Source organism: Hoplias malabaricus, chromosome 10 (assembly GCF_029633855.1).
Source record: "Hoplias malabaricus isolate fHopMal1 chromosome 10, fHopMal1.hap1, whole genome shotgun sequence".
In the NCBI taxonomy this organism is placed as follows: domain Eukaryota; kingdom Metazoa; phylum Chordata; class Actinopteri; order Characiformes; family Erythrinidae; genus Hoplias; species Hoplias malabaricus.
Window position 1 is genome coordinate 30,940,219 of NC_089809.1, and position 18,590 is coordinate 30,958,808.

Consider the following 18,590-nt stretch of genomic DNA (forward strand, 5'->3'; position numbering starts at 1 on the left):
AGCCAATGTGTGTTTATATAAGGCAACATGTGAACAAAGGAGAATTTTTCCAAATCATTGCTGTAGGTACTGGAGCACAATAAACGGTGGAAGGGCTAGGAGTTCTAACATTTTTTGGACACCGCTATGGCACAGAAACCTTGAACAATTTTTGTTGATTCAACAATTTTGGTTAATGGGTACCACATCTATTCTACAGCCTATAATTACAACAGCTCAGTTTCCAAACTCAGCTCCACATGCTGGGATGCCTCACAAGTCCTCAAAGTAGCCGCCAATTTTCCGCCATTTTCTTGGCGCATCCCCTCCCTCTCCCCCAGTTCCACTGAACACGTTGAGAAAATAGTGTCTAGATAAGCCATTCACAGACAGGTAACCTAGATGATGTCATTCCCTCCCATACCACAACCTCCACCATCCCGTCTGCAACCCTGCCAGAGTGTGGGATGACAGGGAAAAAAATATGGTCTGGTTGACATCACACCAGAGCTTCATTCTGTTCCATTCCCACCCCCAGGTTTGAGGAGCACACAGGATCTGATGGGAGGAGACGGGTGTTTGGACGTCAGGAAATAGGTTGATCCCATCAGAAAGATCTGGGCTGGACCTCAATTTGTCAGAAGTTCACAGAGCACCTGCCTATTAACATGATGTTCCCACAAGTGGGTGAATTCAACTACAAAGGCAAAGATGATGAACAATTTCATTGCCAAAATTTTTTCTCTACTGGTGCACAAAAAGTGCCTGGAGTCAAAAGCGACAACAGTGGAGGTCCAGATAATAACAATAATAATAATTTAAAAAAAAAAGAAAAGAAAAGAAGTAAATAAAAATAAGTTTGCTTTTGAAGAGTGAGCTCAAGGTGTAACACAATTTAAAACACACAACACTTGTGTAATTTACATCATTACGAACTGTAAATACACAATAAATATTAGTTGAGTTGAGAATAAGCAGATTATCATAAATGGAATCAGCCAATTTAGTATTGCTATTGAGGTCAAAACTGCTAGTTTGGATTAATCCATTCTACACGAGAGAGATAAAACATATATATAATTTTAATTTCGGCCATTACAAAGCATTGGAATTGCGCAAATGATTTCCTGTGTTTGTTTTGCATAAAATGCACATTTCATGTTTTAAAAAAACCCAAAACATTAAACGATGTGGCTGTGAAATATTAACGGTGGATGCATTGTTTATGCTAATACCATAATCTCTCCAAGCCATGTGTTCAGGTTAGCGGATAAAGGGCAATAGCACTTTCACTATAACTCAGAAGTTGGTAATTTAAAACTTTAAGTACCACAAATTCCCTTACATCATGATTTCCAAGTATCATTAAGTAATTATGTTACCATTAGGGTTAAACTCCTTGTAAAGTTTCTAAATGCAATGTCATTCTGGTGAACCCTGAAACCTCTAGACCAAATGATGTCTGGAAATTTATGCAAACAATATCCATTACAGAGGTGGAGAAGGCAGAAGCCAGGTAAAGGGAAAAAAAAACTGGGAAGTGTGCAAATCATATGTTTGGGAAGTTGGGAATGCTAAAGAGGCTCCTTGAATGTGGCACTTAGAAATATACACAATTACATACACTATGGTAAAGAAAAAGAATAGGGGTTTAAATCTGGTTTAGTCAGCTACACAGCGTTTGTTGTACAGGTGTCTCTGGTATTTTAACAAAGGGAAGGTAGGCCCAACCTACATACCCTTCTTAAGAGGGGTCCCTGAGAAGTTTTGGTGCTTCATATCAATGTCTTTGTATTTTGTGCATTTCCATTAAGAGATATTCTGGTACTGGGAAATGTAAGGCTGTGATTGCACTTGATTATAATGACGGTGTGGTTTAGCATTTGTAAAATAGGAAAGACAGCTTGATCTGGACATATGCATAACACCTGAAATATCAGCATTTTCTTGTACATTTTATTTATAATTTTATTCTAGCTGACTCTAAGGCCTAGAAAACCAAGGTTTGGTTGATTTAAAGAATTATTAAATAAACAATTATTTATTTAATGAACGCAATAGATTGCTTTAATATAACATTTAATTAATAACAATATAAAACTTGCATATAACAGTCATTCAAAAAAACTGACTTTCACAACATCCAAAAAAATATTGCATTTAAGAAATGTGTATGAAACAATCAAAATGTATTTAAAATGCTCCAATATGGTGTGCATCTCCAAAAGTATATAATTATATAAGACAAACCACCAGGTAATGTTCTGTTTATTCTTAAATGTTAATTTCATATGGATGCAGTGCCAGCTATCTAATAATAGAACTTTTTTTTGTAATATCATTCTACTCTGAAAAAGCTGAATATATTAAGAGTTAATGAGATATTTCACTCACAGAGAACAAAAATGGCAACCTATTAGTAAAATTATTCAGTCTATTTGTAATATAAATGAAGGTAGTTTGTTTGGTTAATGCAGTATATTTGATTGGTATTGGGCATGTACACCACACTGGGGCCTAAATCTTGAGAGTCAAAGTTTACTTTAATGGTGTGCAAGCTCAATTACTGCAGGGCCATTTAAAACGGAACAGCTTCTGCTACCAAAAAGCTTTCAGGTTAACCCTCTTTTCCACTGGGGCCATCAGATTAATTAAGTGAAGTCTGAATAAGTTTGCAAACTGGGGTAATAATGTTAGCATCCACCTAAAGTATGTACCTTCAGCAGAGTCTGACCAGGCTGTAAATATAAACCAGGGTTTAAAAAAAAAAAAAAAAAAAAAAAAAAAAAAAAAAAGAGCAAAGAGATAATAACGTTTACTTTTCTCAGATGTTAAATACAGTTGTGACTAGACAGCGGACATATGCATTCATACCACTATTAAAACAGAATGGCACAAGAAATTACACGATTTAAACCAAACCTTTTGTATGGTTTGGTGGTATAATGATAACTGCACAGTGCAAACACTCCGAAACTCCTTCACTTGACTTTGTGCTCACAGCTATGTGGCTCATGCAGCCCGACAATCCCCCCCAACCGCACGGTAACACCGTTTAACATGTTAATATTTTGAGACAGTATGATGGAATGAAAAATGTGGATACCGCCCTTCCCTAACTTATTCTTTCTGCAGCTTTTTGGCAGGAACCAGCCCTAGCACATGGGTGTTTCAACACCGTTTGACAGTCAATAAATCAGTCAGTAAGCAAAAACATCTAATAATAAAAAACACTGAAATATGAAATAACATTAAATTTCATAATTTAATAACAGCAAGCCTATATCAGATTAAATTGAAGAAAATTTTAAATAATGTTTTAAATACCTGTCATGATTAATCACAAATTAAATTCTTTTTTAGAAAAAATATTTTACAAATAAATGTGTAGCAAGGTAAGCACCAAACACCGCTTAGAGGAAACTTAACACGTTGCCCAGCTCCACTTAACTGTACCATGGATATTCTTGACAACCCCTATATGCAAAAGACCAATTTAAAAGAGCCACAGTTCTTCTAAATAATGCATGAAGGGTTTACAGAAAATGCCAGAACGTCACAGACTTCCAGTTTATTTTTTATTACAACTTTCACTGGTCTTGTTCCACCAGCGCGGATGGAGAAACAGGTTTCTTTGGAAAGGAATACTGTTTTTATACCCTCTGAATGTTAACAGAGGGGCAAAAATGATTACCAGATTGTGAAAAATAATTTGACCACATTGGTTTGATATCAGTTTTGCACAAACTCCCGTTTACACCCTCTTCAATGTGCTTGCAATTTAACTGTGATCATGGGAATAGGGAGGGTGAAAAGCCTGAAAAACAAACAGAGGATCTCTCTTTTTCAAATGAAGAAAGACTGATGGGGCCCATTTGGTCCAACAGAAACAGACAGCAAAATAAATACCAATGGTAATGATATAATGAATGTTAGAGGCAATGGAGGACATGCAGTGAATCTTTTTTCAGTCAGATAAGAATGACCATGGCTGCAGCAAGAAAGTGGGGGAAAAATAAGAAAAAGAGAAAGAGAAAATAACACGAGAGAGAGGGGTAGAGAGATGAATGCATGAATGAGCGTGAAGGTTTATTGACTTTGTCAGCAAAGGCCTCTGTGTGTTTGAAACAGACAGTTAGGTGTGGAATCCAAAGAAGAAATGTCTATGCTTCATTTTGCGCACTTTGCCAGTGCAGAGAAAATGTTTAACATATCTAAGCAAGTCCATATGTGAGAGCTACACAGTAAACGTGGTGAGTGTCTTCAGGAGAGTGCCAAAACAAATAAGGTCTTAGTTTCTTTTGAATACACATCAAAACATGTATTTTCTTGTACAGCCACATGTCTGTATGGAACCAATTAACAGCAGGTACAATGTGTTTTGGAGTGATGGCAGAAGCGAATAGCAGCAAAACATTGAGCAGACTTGGGTGTTGTAAACGACTCAACTGAAACTCAATATAAATCATTTAACTGAAAACAAAAAACGTTAGAAAGAATTACTCCAGGCATCCACTCAGCAATAACCCTGACCCTGTTAACTGATGTATAACCTGATTATGAGGAAACAGCAAACAAGACCTGACTGACTTTAACACAGTTGAAACACAGTCTAATTCAGTTGAAGTATATTAAAGGAAGGCTGATAAAGACTTCAAAGGCAAAACATTTGTTTTTGATTACGTTGTTGACCCTCAATTAAATACCGAGACAAATAAACAAAGGCATTTTGTTTCCTCACACAATGAACTTGTTTGATGCTGAGGAAGAGAAGTGGACAGAAAACAAGAACGAACGAATGAGACGAGGAAAGCGAGAGATCAGCACTGTCGTTGACACGAGAGAATATAAACAAATCCATAAATCTGAATTTTCATCACAATATATTTTAACCATAATATTATGAAGTTACGTTTATTTCTTTACTCACCGTATTAGTGGGATCATCTTGTAGTATAGAATCATACAACTTGTTGGCATCTTCATACCTTTGAAAGGGAACAAAGATGGTTTCAAAGGTTACCACCACTCATACCATTCACACATTATTAGGCAGTGGTGAAATCAGGCACAGCTCAAGGCAATCAACTTATTGTATACTGAACAGCTTATCTCTATGGTTACAGGAGAACACTCCACAAATTAGTTGTGTATGTAAGGGAGGAAATAAACATTCATTACTGTAGCGGCTTCAGCAGTAAGTAGTGAGAGCCTTTGTAAAGTTTAACAATGAACCGAGTTCACAAACGAATATAAACAACCAAGGCAATCCTGCTGATCTGCATTTGCAATGATTGCATGTGTTTTGTTTTACCCCTAAACAAATCATTCTCACCAATTAGACATGGTTTGAGAATTTTTCTCTTGAAAGTAGAACAAGACCAAAGTACAGCAAGCCATCACAAACCATGACATCCTCTTGTAGTGTCAACAGGAAATCACCACTGACCAATTTTATTTTATTTGTTTATTTTAGCACCTGGTCATATTAAACAAAATCTTACAAAAAAGAGAGAAGAGTTGAAACACACACCCACAAAACAAATCTGGATTTTATTTTATTTTATTTTAAAGAAAGCAGTTAAGCAAGTTAATCTGAGTGGCAGTATTTACCAAAGAAAATGGTTATTTTAAAACAGATTTACGTTAAAGTCATTAATGATATTTTATTTTAAATACATTTTAAAAGACTGATTAATACTATTAGCACGTATACAGGCATAATAGGATGCATCAACAGACATGTTTCCACATCATAACGAGAAACTGCTGTACTTTAGACCTTGAGCAAGTGGTACATTAAGTCAAGAGTCTTAATCTTATTACTGTGCGAAATACATCCTACAAATCGGAGGAAATACATCATAGGTTTTGGAAAATTAATGTGGCCCTGGCTAACTTTTAGTAGCATCAGCCACTTAAAATTTATAACTACTGTGGTTGCCACAACAGCCACTATGAATCATTCACTACTGCAATTTTAGACACCAGCTAAATAATTACATTTTATTATGGCACATAATCACTGACCCATGCTCTGAATCAAAAGCCTATAATATTTGTACTGTATTTTATTTGCTCTCTATTAATTCAGTGTGCCAGGATGAGGACAAACTAATGTTTCTTGTATGGGGTTATTTTTCCCCTTTTTTCACTTAAGCAGGCCTTGTGATCAAAACCTGTTTTTGCCCACAGCCGGCAACAGAAGTGTTTCTGGTTCCTATTATCACTGAACGGCTCCACTTCCACTGCCACTCCTACCCTCACTTCCACTTTATTACTCAATGGCTCTCTGGCACATCTGACATGGCATTAGGCAACCACGCCGCCACCACTTTGCCTTATTTATGTACGAATCAGGCATGTTTTTTGTGTGTGCGCATGTGTGTTTAGGGCTTGATTTAGGCAGCACGTCTGATGGCAATTAGTCCCAAATTTGCAGTTTATTTAATCTCACAGCACAGGAGCAATCACTCTCAATTATGGCATAAGTGATAAACAAGTTCATAGTGTACCAGACTGAAACTGACAACAACAAACCATATTAGCATTCATTTTTATTTCTTATTCTGTTTGCTTAAATAAAAAAAGGCTCAAGAGAAATAAAACACAAACATGTGGAAGAGACAAAAAGAGCCCACACAGGAGAAAGAAAGAGGGGGAAAAAACAGGGACCTCCAGAATAATAGTGGGAGCCACCACTTCCTTCCTGGGAATTCCTCACTCAGGCAAAAGAGCCACAGGACGACTGAGCACTTAAACTATCTTTCTCTCTCCCACTTAGCCAGTGTAATCGTGGCTTACTAAATAAACAGCACCACATCCCACTCATCCTGCCACTTATGATCTGCTTACAGATCTCAGCACCCCCACCTCCACCACACACCCAAGCCCAGGTTGCTAAAGTTAGTGCTGGTGCGATTCTTACCTCTCCAGAGCCTCTAGCCGCATGCCCGCTAATCGCTTCACTCTGTGACTATCTGGAAACTGCCTCTTCAGCTCCTGTAGGCAAAGCTAAACAAAATATACAGACATGTTTCATATGAATAGATGCATTTTTTTTTTAAAAACATTGCCACACTTTCACTCTATTCCTGCCACAGCCAATAAGTGGTGATTGTCCTGAGATAAATCACTCTGAATGTTGTTTTACATCACTCAAGGGCAATAAAATTACTTTGGCTAAAAGAATTTATATTCAAAGAACTTAGAACTTCACAAGAGCCACACTTGAATGTATGAACCAAGCGGTTTGACACAGCAATATTACACTTAAGGGTTCTGCTGACCATAAAGTGAAACAGAGTAACTTTTCAGCTTGTGGGTTCCATGATAAACAGGTCAATGATACAGCTGTGAGAGACAATATGAAAAATTGCAATTGACGTGGGTGAGAACTTAAAATGCTGGGCTGCGGGCACCCACAATTCCGTACGGTCAACTATAAAAACGTAGAAACAGGATGCTACTTTTACCAGGTTTTTCCTCCAGTTTCTTAAACACACGACTTGGATGAAGAATGGTTATCGTCAACTGTAATGTTTCCCTGGATAAAATTAAGTGGCTCTGTGCAGATACCCCACCCCTTTAGGGCAAGCATTTGGTATAACACACAACATTTAAAGCCAGTGCAGATTCTTGAAAGACCAGATATCTCGCACTTCCTGACTGACTAATTTGAAGATTGAAACATGGAAGTACAACAGCTTTCTGCTGTCATTTGTGCCAATATTAGTGCTGACCCAAAATGAAAGAATGCTTTTTGTTGAGACTCTGGCTGGGAATAGAGTGCAGGGGGATTTAGAGGTAGGTAGCATAACACATATTGAAGACTACTTTACATACATATCTTTCATTACACCTTAAACGGTGCAGAAGTTTTGGACATGTGCATAAGTATCAAAGGCCAGAACGTGGCTGCTACATCATTTAATTTGACATATTTTACAGGAAGTCAAATTCTAATTTTAAAAACTCGATCGGGAGGCAATAATCTGGGTCTGTGCCCCTGGCATACTACATGACTTTCCCGGCATGAATTCCGAATATCTGCATACTAGAGCCACCAAGCACAAACTTGGCTTGACTGAGATTTGGAGCTAAAATCAGGCTAAATATGGCACGATATAACCTCAGATTAAGCGTTTTAGAACAGTATTCTTTTATGTGCTTCTACACATATAAAAGTCTCCAAGAGTCAGAACTAAAGGAAAGATAAATCTAAATGTCAAAGAGACTGTGAAAAGAATGACTGCATTTATGTGTATAATCCCATAAAGCTGACAGCAAGGCAGCTCAAAGTAACTCTTGTGCTTCAGGAGTTATTTTTCACAGTCCTGGGATTAATCTTCAGCAAATTGTTTTTCCAAAGTACAGACAGAGTGATGTTTTCTGGCTGAATAAAAATCATTTTACATTTGGCAAGCAGAGTGACAAAGCAACTTTGTGTGTGTGTGAGATGAGGCTTGAGCTGAGTGGATAAGGGAGGGAAAGTGACTGTAAAAACTCACCCAGGCCAAATCATCTCGACTACAGTCCAACGCTGCGATCATCACCTGCTCATAAATTATCCAAACTGGCCACAGGAGAGAAACACAAAATGACACCATTCAATAAATGTATTTTTAGATGTATACAACAAATGAAAATGTTCCCTTTTTGGCATCATATCCAGAAAAGATTAATGTAGTATTTAATGTGCATCATTAACATTACTGCTAAAAGGTTTTCTTTTTAATAAGGTGTTATTAAGAGACTAAGAAGGATACAGACATTTCAGAGTAAACACATACTTAGAGTACTTGGGCAAACTCTAACACGAGGTCTACAGGCCTTAAGGCATACTTTATTTAAGACGAATTAAGGCAGATTATGAATAGTCAACACCAATCTGCAGCTAGCTACATAACTAAATAGTTTTCTAATCAATACTATACATTTATATATAAGACATAATCACATCCAAGTCTTTACTTACTTTCACATTTCACATAAATACACCTTTTTATAGAAAATGTCCATACAAAATCATAAAAGTACATTTATTCAAAGTACCAATGATGTGCTAATAAAAGTCAAATGCTTTTAGCAATGCGTTTGCAAAACCACTCAACGTTCATAATAAAAGCATAGTGATGAACTGTTTTGGCTAATGTACCCAATTAATGAAATTAATGTGCCATATCAAGTAAGAGTGTTTTGATAGACAGAACATGCTTCAGTGGTTGAAACTTGTAAGCTGTGGAGGAAAAACTGTTAAAAAAAAATCCTACTGAACAAGTAAAAACCGATATGCCAAAGCAAACAAATGCCTGCAGCCCTTTCTAGCTGCTTTTATGATTCCAAGTCTTGCTTTGATAATTACCATCTTGTTTCACAGCCAATTTAAGAGCTGGTTTCAATAAAACCAGGCAGTGTTAAGAGTTCACCCTTCTCCTTAAAGACTATATGAATCATAACGTCAGCAGCAGTGTAAAAAGCTAAATCAACACATTCAGCCAAAATACAACACATCACACATCATTTACTCTTTCTAAGTATTATTGTGTATTTTATGATCCAGACTACCACATGGATTCTTAGTAAGATGTTCTCTACCCATTCATTAAGACACATTTTCATCATGTAGATGCTTCCTAACACTTATAATACTTTTTAAAACCACAAAACCATTATCAATTTTAGGTTGAGTTTTAAATGCAATTTTAGTAACAAATCTGTCACAGGCAGTAATCAAAAAGACTCCTTATCCAAGTTAAAAATTGGGTCGTTTTTGAATGTGAACTCTGATATGGCAGTGGATTTGTTGCCTTTCTGATCAAAAAATCAGTTTAGAATAAATTTCACACTGTGAACAGCATTAAGGCACATTCATCATTCATTGTCTGAAACCGCTTATCCAATTCAGGGTCGTGGTGGGTCCAGAGCCCACCTGGAATCATTGGGCGCACACACCCTGGAGGGGGCGCCAGTCCTTCACAGGGCGACACACACACTCACATCTATGGAAACTTTTTGAGTCGCCAATCCACTTAACAATGTGTGTTTTTGGACTATGGGAGGAAACCGGAGCACCTGGAGGAAACCCACGCCAACATGGGGAAAACACACTAAACTCCTCACAGACAGTCACCCGGAGCGGGATTCGAACCCACAACCTCCAGGTCCCTGGAGCTGCGTGACTGCGATATTACCTTTGGATTTCAGCTGCAGTATCTTGAGTGTTACAAATATAAATTGTAAAAGACTACCATTATTGCACAGTTATCATAAAGCAGGCTTTAAACTGACATAACAAATGGTGGGAGAGAGGACCAATTACTATCATAAAGCATGGTATATATGTTGAGATTTCTGCTACAAATGCTAATTTCTTAGAAAACAAACATTTGTTAATGGGTTGGTATTGATTTTTGATTAAGGAACTGGAGGTGGATTTAGGCATTAGAATTCAATACAGGAAAAGGGATTGCTAAACATACTGCTGTTTACAAAGATACGCAGATTTATTTCTGAAAATTGGGACTGCATGATTGCGTACCGGATTTGTTTACATGTACATATCTGCCAATGTCTATTTATTAACATTTATAAACTGAACAAACTGGCAAAATATTCACCTGGATTAAGATTCACCTTAATATTATTGACAAATAAAATATTTATAGGGCTACAAATGCACAATTATCTATATCATTCAAGAAGCGTGCTAGCTGTGCCATGTTTTTACTCTTTCTAGACACCACATTAACAGAAATAAAATTTTACTTGGCAGTGCAGAAAAACTACACTTCGACAGAACCTCTTAGTTCAGTGGTTCTAAAACTTTTTAGACCAAGTACTACCTATTATCAAATCAAAGCCTCCAAGTACCAACTATCAATCCTATGTTTTGGTTGAATATTTGTAATTTGTATGCATTTCACAAAGTTCTAAAATAATTTCTAAACATTATAGAGCTAATATAAATAATTAGGCTTAAACTGAATGTTTTAAACACAATTATGCATTTATGAGAACATACAGACATTTGGGGAAATAAGCATTTTGGGAAAAAAAAAAAAAAGCAAGATCAATTTAATATGTGCTATAGGTGAAAACAGCACGGCACTTGAGGCAGGTGCTCCCAGAAGCCCCCAGCACTTGTATCAGTGGATGAAGTGGGCGTGACGTTGTGTTTTAGGACTCTAAAGATGCGAAGATTGGCCATGTCGTATTCCTTAAGTGTTTTCTCTATTTATGCCACTAGATTTAGGCTCTTTTGGGCTTAGGAGTATTTCGCTGGGTTGGACTCTATTTTGTTTTTCTCGTTTGCAATAAAATCCAAATTGTTCTCGTCTGTCTCTGCTTACATTTAGTAAGAAGCTGAAACTGGGCTTGCTTTACATGGATTTAGCAAAAATACTGGGAGATCGCGTTCCCTCCCTGGAAAAAAGAAGCGCGGGAATGCTGCACCAGCCCTTCCCTTACAGACTACTGAATACCGTTTCTTCGTAGCTTATGTTGTATTTTTTTTTTAAAAAACAAACTATAATTACACAAATTAAGCATAATTATGAAAACCATGAAACATTATGTAGTTTACACATGAACATTATTCAGTTTCCGATTTTAATGTATTAATCAATTTTTTAATAGTAATTTTTACGAGGTCACTTGGCGTACCACGACTTGCTGCTTCACGTACCAGTTTGAGAACCACTGTCCTAGTTCTTTGTATTGAAAGTCACCAAAGAAGGTGATGTTTGAACAACAGCAAACAGCCTTATTTAAATAATTACACAGAAAATGCTAGCCGCTTAATATAAAACGTATCCCCTGAAACAATTTGAATCTATGAGCGTAAATGCTAGGTTACTAAAGTATATCAATCAGAACACTTAACAGTAGTGATTTTATCAGTAGTACAATGGAAGCCTTTGGATAGCAAATCTTAACAAACTCCAACTAATCCTAACATATCTACAGATTTATGCAGCCAGGGCAGCTTCTGAATATAGCATTAAGGCTTGACTCACTTTGTCCATTCAGGAAAACGGACAACATATATATATATATATATATATATATATATATATATATAGAGAGAGAGAGAGAGAGAGAGAGAGAGAGAGAGAGAAGTTACCATAAAGAATAGAGCCTCTTACAGCTCTTCTTCCAGGCTTGGCTACGTATTATATACTTTTAAATAAGCAGTGATCAAAACTATGTATACCTTTGTTCTGTTGCCCTTCTGCAATTTTCTGGCACTCCATTTTAAATTCACTGTTCTAATTAGGACTGCTACAATTACAGGTCACACACTACTTCATAAGGAATGCGGTCACATGTAAACAAATATCAGGATTACTCAATTTATATATGTTTCTCTGTCGAGCTAAACAACTGCCCATCCAGTCTGACCTGATGCTGATGAAGACTGTCCAGATTGGGGTATACCTACCTGCCTGCTTGATGCCCAGCCAGTTTGGCTATTGGCATTACCTACAGGTCCCTCCCATCCTCCAGAATAAACCTCTAGATGGGTTCCTGCTTACTCCCCATGGAGCCGTATGTCTACAAAGGCACTGACTGATTTATGACAATGGGGCTAGAAACGCTCAGTGTTCACCCTCCTCACACTATTCTTTTTAAAGTAGCACCTAACATACTCATAACCTGAGATTATAGACTACTGAATACTGACAAGTCTAAAAATGCAAACTAGTCTGCAAATAAAATGCAAACATTACAAACCTTAAGAAGCAGCTGGAAATGGCTAATTGAAGGAAAGCATGTCCTAAAAAGAGGATATTTAACTTCTATATAACAGAATAAGACCTGTATCAGAGATAAATAATCACTGTGTTTTGTAGAAGACATGACTGAACGAGAGGCTGGCACAAAAACAGACATATGACAAAGGAATTAGAAAAGCAATAGTTTACTTGTTTAATGTGTGTACACTTGGACTATTTTAAAACCAAATACCTATGTAATTCAGATGCACATATGTGATTAGAGCAACATCAGCCAATTATTTTAAAAAGGTATCATACAGTCTGAGCTTCCCAATTTGGACTTACTGTCATCTCCAAGCTTTGAAGCATGTTCATTGATCAGTTCCTCGCCAACATCCACAATCTGTTCACTATTTCTGTAGTTCTCCTCTCTCCACTTTCGGAGTTTGTCACGCATTTCTGGAAGATAATCCAGACAAAAAATACTGGTTCATTCATTTATCAATCTTTAGTAAACACTTCATCCTGATAAAGATCATGGTTGTTCCGGAAACAGCGATGAATAATTTAGTGCAAGGTAGGAAATCATGCAAATGAAGATGCCATCAGATCAAATTAATCAATTTACTATTCATAATAGAAGTAATGTTATTGGTACAGGAACAATGTCTGCCCATAATATTCATCATATGCAAAAACAGGAATTGGCTGTAAGAGCTGAATCACTCCATGTGAGCACGTTTTGACATTTTGAAATTGTTGATATTTTAAACAAACAGTCCTGCCTTCCATGCTCCTTCAAAAGTTTTGTACTGTGTTGCTCACCATTTTGTTTGTTTCCCATTTACACAGCACATTTATGAACACTGGATGGACAGGAGAGCTAGCAAAATATGAGGACATATTCATTGAATATTATAAAAATGTACTGGAATGAAATTGTATACAAGGCCTTTAATACACAAAGCTAAAGTAAAGGAAAGGTTCTCAAAGTAACTAACAAAGATACGTAAGACAATTAAGAGTAGTTCATTATATAAATCACATCTGACACTGACTGGCTATTAAGAAGTTAAGGAATTTTCCTGGTGGGAAAACCTTGTGAGGACTAGTCTTTCTTCCCCCACAAACACATATTAAATAAGTCACATTAGGTTCTGTGACACAACTGGTACAATAATAGCAATAGCTGGCAGTTGCTATCAACACTAAAATATCAGCACTCAAAATATCTTGCTTACAGTGCTGAAACATTGATAGAAATAGAAACCAGATAGCAGAAAATGTGAGACATATTTTAAAAGCAGAATAAAATGCTTTGCTGCATGACGTTGCAAAGTGGGATAAGATTTAAGCAGTCTGCAGACGATAAAGCAAGTGGTGAATATCAATATATGATTGTTAATCTTGGGGGTTTAATGCATGAACATATTCAACGTTCGACAAGTCAGACGCAGTGCACAAATATTGAGTTTAAAATTAATGCTAAATTTCACTGGTTTTTTTTTTAATCACCAATTTTGATTATTTAACTGTATCAACTTATGTCTTTAATGGGTAAAATTAACATGTAAAGTTGGTTATTTTCCTCTAAACTACTCATCAGATCTTTTTCTATTTAAAGACTATACAATAGATATTTGACATACAGCCCAGCAATAAAAATTTGAAATATTTGTTTTACTTTGTATCTGTTAAGTAAATTATCTGGAGCACAGTACATGATTTACACAATCAGAAAACATAGTATTGAATGGCAAGCGTTGTATAATTCACAACATTTGCATTTGCTTAAATGAAGGTCGAAATTCAACACAAATATAATGGATGTAACAAATTTAAATGCTCATATCAAAATGTCTAATTGTTGTCTCTTTAATGTCTGTGTTTTTAACAAACATATGAAGATGAGTATCTGGGAATGGTTGGATAAATCCTTCTGGACACAAACATAGGGATGAAAACCTTTATAATGAAGGTTTCACATATTTGCCCAAATCTCAATTAATCAATCCACCAATAAACGAATAAAATATAGATCATTTGAACGAAAAACATGTTGTGTCAGGTCGAATTTTGTGTATTTTGGAGCTGAATGACAGCAAACTCCGGAACAATACAATTACTCAATATTCCCCAGTTCACTGATGTGTGTTTAAACGCCACAAACAGAAATCCACCCGTTTCCTGCAGTAGAGTTTTTTGTGTTTAAGATAAATTCTTGGTAGAAGGACATTGTATTTTAGGAGACAGCTCATTTTAATGTGGAATTTTAATTATTCTCCTGATGTGTGTTCGAAGCTGAGGCTAAAGCTAAAGCTGGTGGTTGGCCGCGTCTGTGCCTCTGCAGCTCTCGAGTGTTAACGGTTTTTGTACCAACGTCATCAACACGTTGTAAGGTCCACAAGCACTGGGTTAACTATACCCCCACGTCGATGTTCTACCTTAGCGTTACTGTGTCGAGCGTGTCTTTAACAACCGTTTAGCAACGGGTTCTCCTCCGTTGTCCACCGCTAGCTCTGAGCCGAGCTAACAACTCCTGCATTCTCCATTAACCTTCAGTGTGTACACTAATAAAGTGCGGAGACTAGCTGTATCGTGTTACGAGCCTGTTTAGATACAGTAAACAGGTGTAAAGTGTTAAAGGTGGAGAACCTCAACAGTCTCAGAAACACTTATATTTACCTTCCCAACTGACATCGTACAGCTCTGAGACCGACGCCATTTCTCCTGCGAACTCTGTACACGTCACTGATCTGCTGAGATCTGATTGGCTGAGACCCGCTGTTCCAGGATCGCGTCACCGACCAGAGAAGAGCAACACAATACATCACTGACCACCCGCAGATATCATAGTCCGGTAGATATATATATAGATAGATAGACAGGCAGAGTATATGGGAAATGTATTGGGGCACGTACAAATTACATTATTTTTTTAAATTACATTATTACATCCATCGACATTAACACAGCGTCGGTCACCCATTGCAGCTACAACAGCTTCCAGTCTTCTGGGAATTCCGTGGGAATTTTTGCCTATTCAACAAGAGCATTTTTGCCCATTCATCAAGAGCATTTTTGAGGTCTGATATTGATGTTGAACGAAATGGCCTGGCTAGCAATACCTGTTCTACTTTATCCCAAACGTTCAGTGAGGTTGAAGTCAGAGCTCTGTGTAATCAATTTCTTCCACACCAAACTCACCCAGCCATACATTTATGGACCTTGCTTTGAGCACTGGGGCACAGTCATGCTGGAAAATAATAGGACCTTTCCTAAGTATTCCAACTAATTAGGAAGTGTACATTTGTCCAAAATATCTTGGTATACTGAAGAATTAAGACTTCCTTTCACTGGAACTAAGGGACCAAACCAACTTCAGCTCCTCCACCAAACATTACTGATGGCACAGTGCAGTCAGGCAGGTAACTTTCACCTGACATTCACCAAACCTAGACTTACCCATCGGACTACCAGTAAGAGAAGCATGATTTGTTGTGCTACAAACACATTTCCACTGCTCCAGAGTTCAATCGTGGTGTGCTTTATACCACTCCATCTGGTATTGATGCTTGGTATTGTGTCTGGTGAAATAAAGCTTGTGTGCCACTAGTATAAGTGCACTTCTCTGATTAATGTTAAGTACATTACAATGCTGCAAAGATCAGCTGGAAAATAGGAATATAACAAATTGACTGATCGCTGGTTGTATGTTTTAAGCAAAATCCACCAATTCTGATACAGACTGACCCCAGAAGTGCACTTACAGTATGCAACATTCATGTTCATTTTAAAGTGTTTGTGCTCTGTCATTACAAAAACAATCATGCCCTGAAATCAAACTGTTGACCAATTATGACTATGACATTTTTTTTCTTTGATTGGTCATTGCCTTGCCACAGGTTTCATTTTATGTGCATCCATTCATAACACAGACATCACAGAGTAAGGGCTACGACGGTGTTTCAGAGAGGTCATGGTCACAGTGGTCTCAGCCTGAATTTCTGAACTCTACCAGATATGTGCACTGTAATCTGTGACTGGCATGCAAAATATTAGATACATTGTATATTATGCTCCTTCTAGCTACAAATAATTTCTCAGGTAGCCATTCCAGGTTTTTGTCCATTTAAATTATATTCACCACGCCAGTCAGCCGTGACCGCACAAAATCATAGGAACATTTACAAAGGTTACTGCGGTTTCATGTGCTGGGTCTATTTTCCTTCACTGAGGGTTCAGTCAGTCTCTCTAGGCTGTGGATCTGGCTCTGAATGAACTGTACCTCAGACTCAGTCACTGAAGTGGACTCAGCACAGCTTGCCCTTTCTCTGATGTCATACCCACTGATGGACCTAACTGGATTGTCTGTGGGTTTCTGGAGTCTGGCTTTTTCTAAAAGGGCAGAGCTGGTGTAAAAGCATAGCGTAAGAGCATCATAAAATATCATCATTTCTCCAGCTCTACAAAAAAAAAATGCACAATGTGTGGTTTATCTTACGTTAAGCTCTAGCGATTCATGGACATGTAATTTCCCAGTCTGCAGATGGCTGTCAGTTGATATGTGGTCAGGCTTTTGCTGGAAGCCCAAACAGTACTGCGACCACATTTAAACAAGCAAAGGCTGGCCTATAGATTGAAAAGGCTTCTCTGGCCTCACAGTGTCACTGTGTTAGAGCCTGCAGTGCTCCTTACAACCTGCTCTGCTCTCTGGACTGTGAGTGAAGGTGAAGATAGGTTGGAAAAAGGCCTCCTAATGGCCTCCTGAGTCCTGTTCACACGTTTTATGAGTTGTCTTAAACTTTAGTTGCTTGTTTTGCAGCTGGAGCCACACAATCTGCAGACAGTGAACACAGTTTTATTTGAAACAAATACACCAAATAAAGAGCTTTATTGAGGCCTCTTTGAGTCTGTGTTGGCAATGGTGAGAGATCAATAGCATCCATTTGAAATTCCTATCTATTTTGATTTTCCATTCATTCATTCGTTCATTTTCTGTAACTGCATCATCTTAAGGGTCATAGTGGGTTAGAATCCTACTCAGAATCAATGAGCACAAGACAGAAACACACCCCAGACAGGGTGCCAATTCATCACAGTGCATCACACTCTTCTGGTCACTCACACCACTGGACATTTGCATAGGGAAATCACACCAAGCTCCTCACAGTGTCCCAGGAATTCTACCCCAACCCAAGGACCCTGAAGCGGTGTGGCAGAAACATCATTTGTCTTACTCTTTGATCAGTTAAACCCAGTTTGGAGTAATATGTAATAATTATGTTGTATAAAGTAGTATAATATGTAATAATTATGATGTATGACACTAGAAGTGAACAGCATATATATATATATATATATATATATATATATATATATATATATATATAGATATATATATATATATATATATATATAGATATATATATATATATATATATATTATATCTTACTTTTGACCATGACAAATATTTCTGTATGTCCCTGTTAGGATAAGCACTTCATTTCCCAGAAAATCTTTGACCCATGATTCATGATCCACCTCAAGGAAAACGCCAATGTCAGGAAAATATGCTACATCACATTTAGTGTTCCACCCCCGACCTGGCTCACACACTTCGCCTTGTACGGTGAATGACAAGAACAACAATCTATTCTCAATCAGTCTGTACTTACTATTGATGTGGCTCAGACGATTTGAAGCGATGGATGTATAGTTCCCCTGACACCTGGAGTAACAGTGTAATTGCCCAAGGTAGAGTAGGGTACTGCCACATGCACTACATTACGCGCTGCTGGATTGGGTTTAATGGCTGCCGTTTCTTCTCATTAAATTCAATTTAAACAGGAGCTTTAATGACACCATGCATGAGATGACTTTCAAAGTAA

At 37.3% G+C, this 18,590-nt stretch overlaps 1 protein-coding gene across 1 annotated transcript in view; it reads right to left on the reverse strand.

Moving 5' to 3' along the window:
* Positions 1 to 15,528, reverse strand: part of emc2 (ER membrane protein complex subunit 2) — a 35,110-nt gene extending 19,582 nt beyond the window's left edge. Inside the window, exons 1-5 of the mRNA XM_066683394.1 lie at positions 15,384 to 15,528; positions 13,044 to 13,157; positions 8,490 to 8,554; positions 6,908 to 6,993; positions 4,910 to 4,967 (exon numbers count right to left, since the gene is read on the reverse strand). Of these exons, the coding sequence (XP_066539491.1) occupies positions 4,910 to 4,967; positions 6,908 to 6,993; positions 8,490 to 8,554; positions 13,044 to 13,157; positions 15,384 to 15,423 (363 nt within the window). The 5' untranslated portion in view covers positions 15,424 to 15,528. The remainder of the gene's footprint in view (positions 1 to 4,909; positions 4,968 to 6,907; positions 6,994 to 8,489; positions 8,555 to 13,043; positions 13,158 to 15,383) is intronic.
* Between the last annotated feature and the right edge of the window lie 3,062 nt (positions 15,529 to 18,590).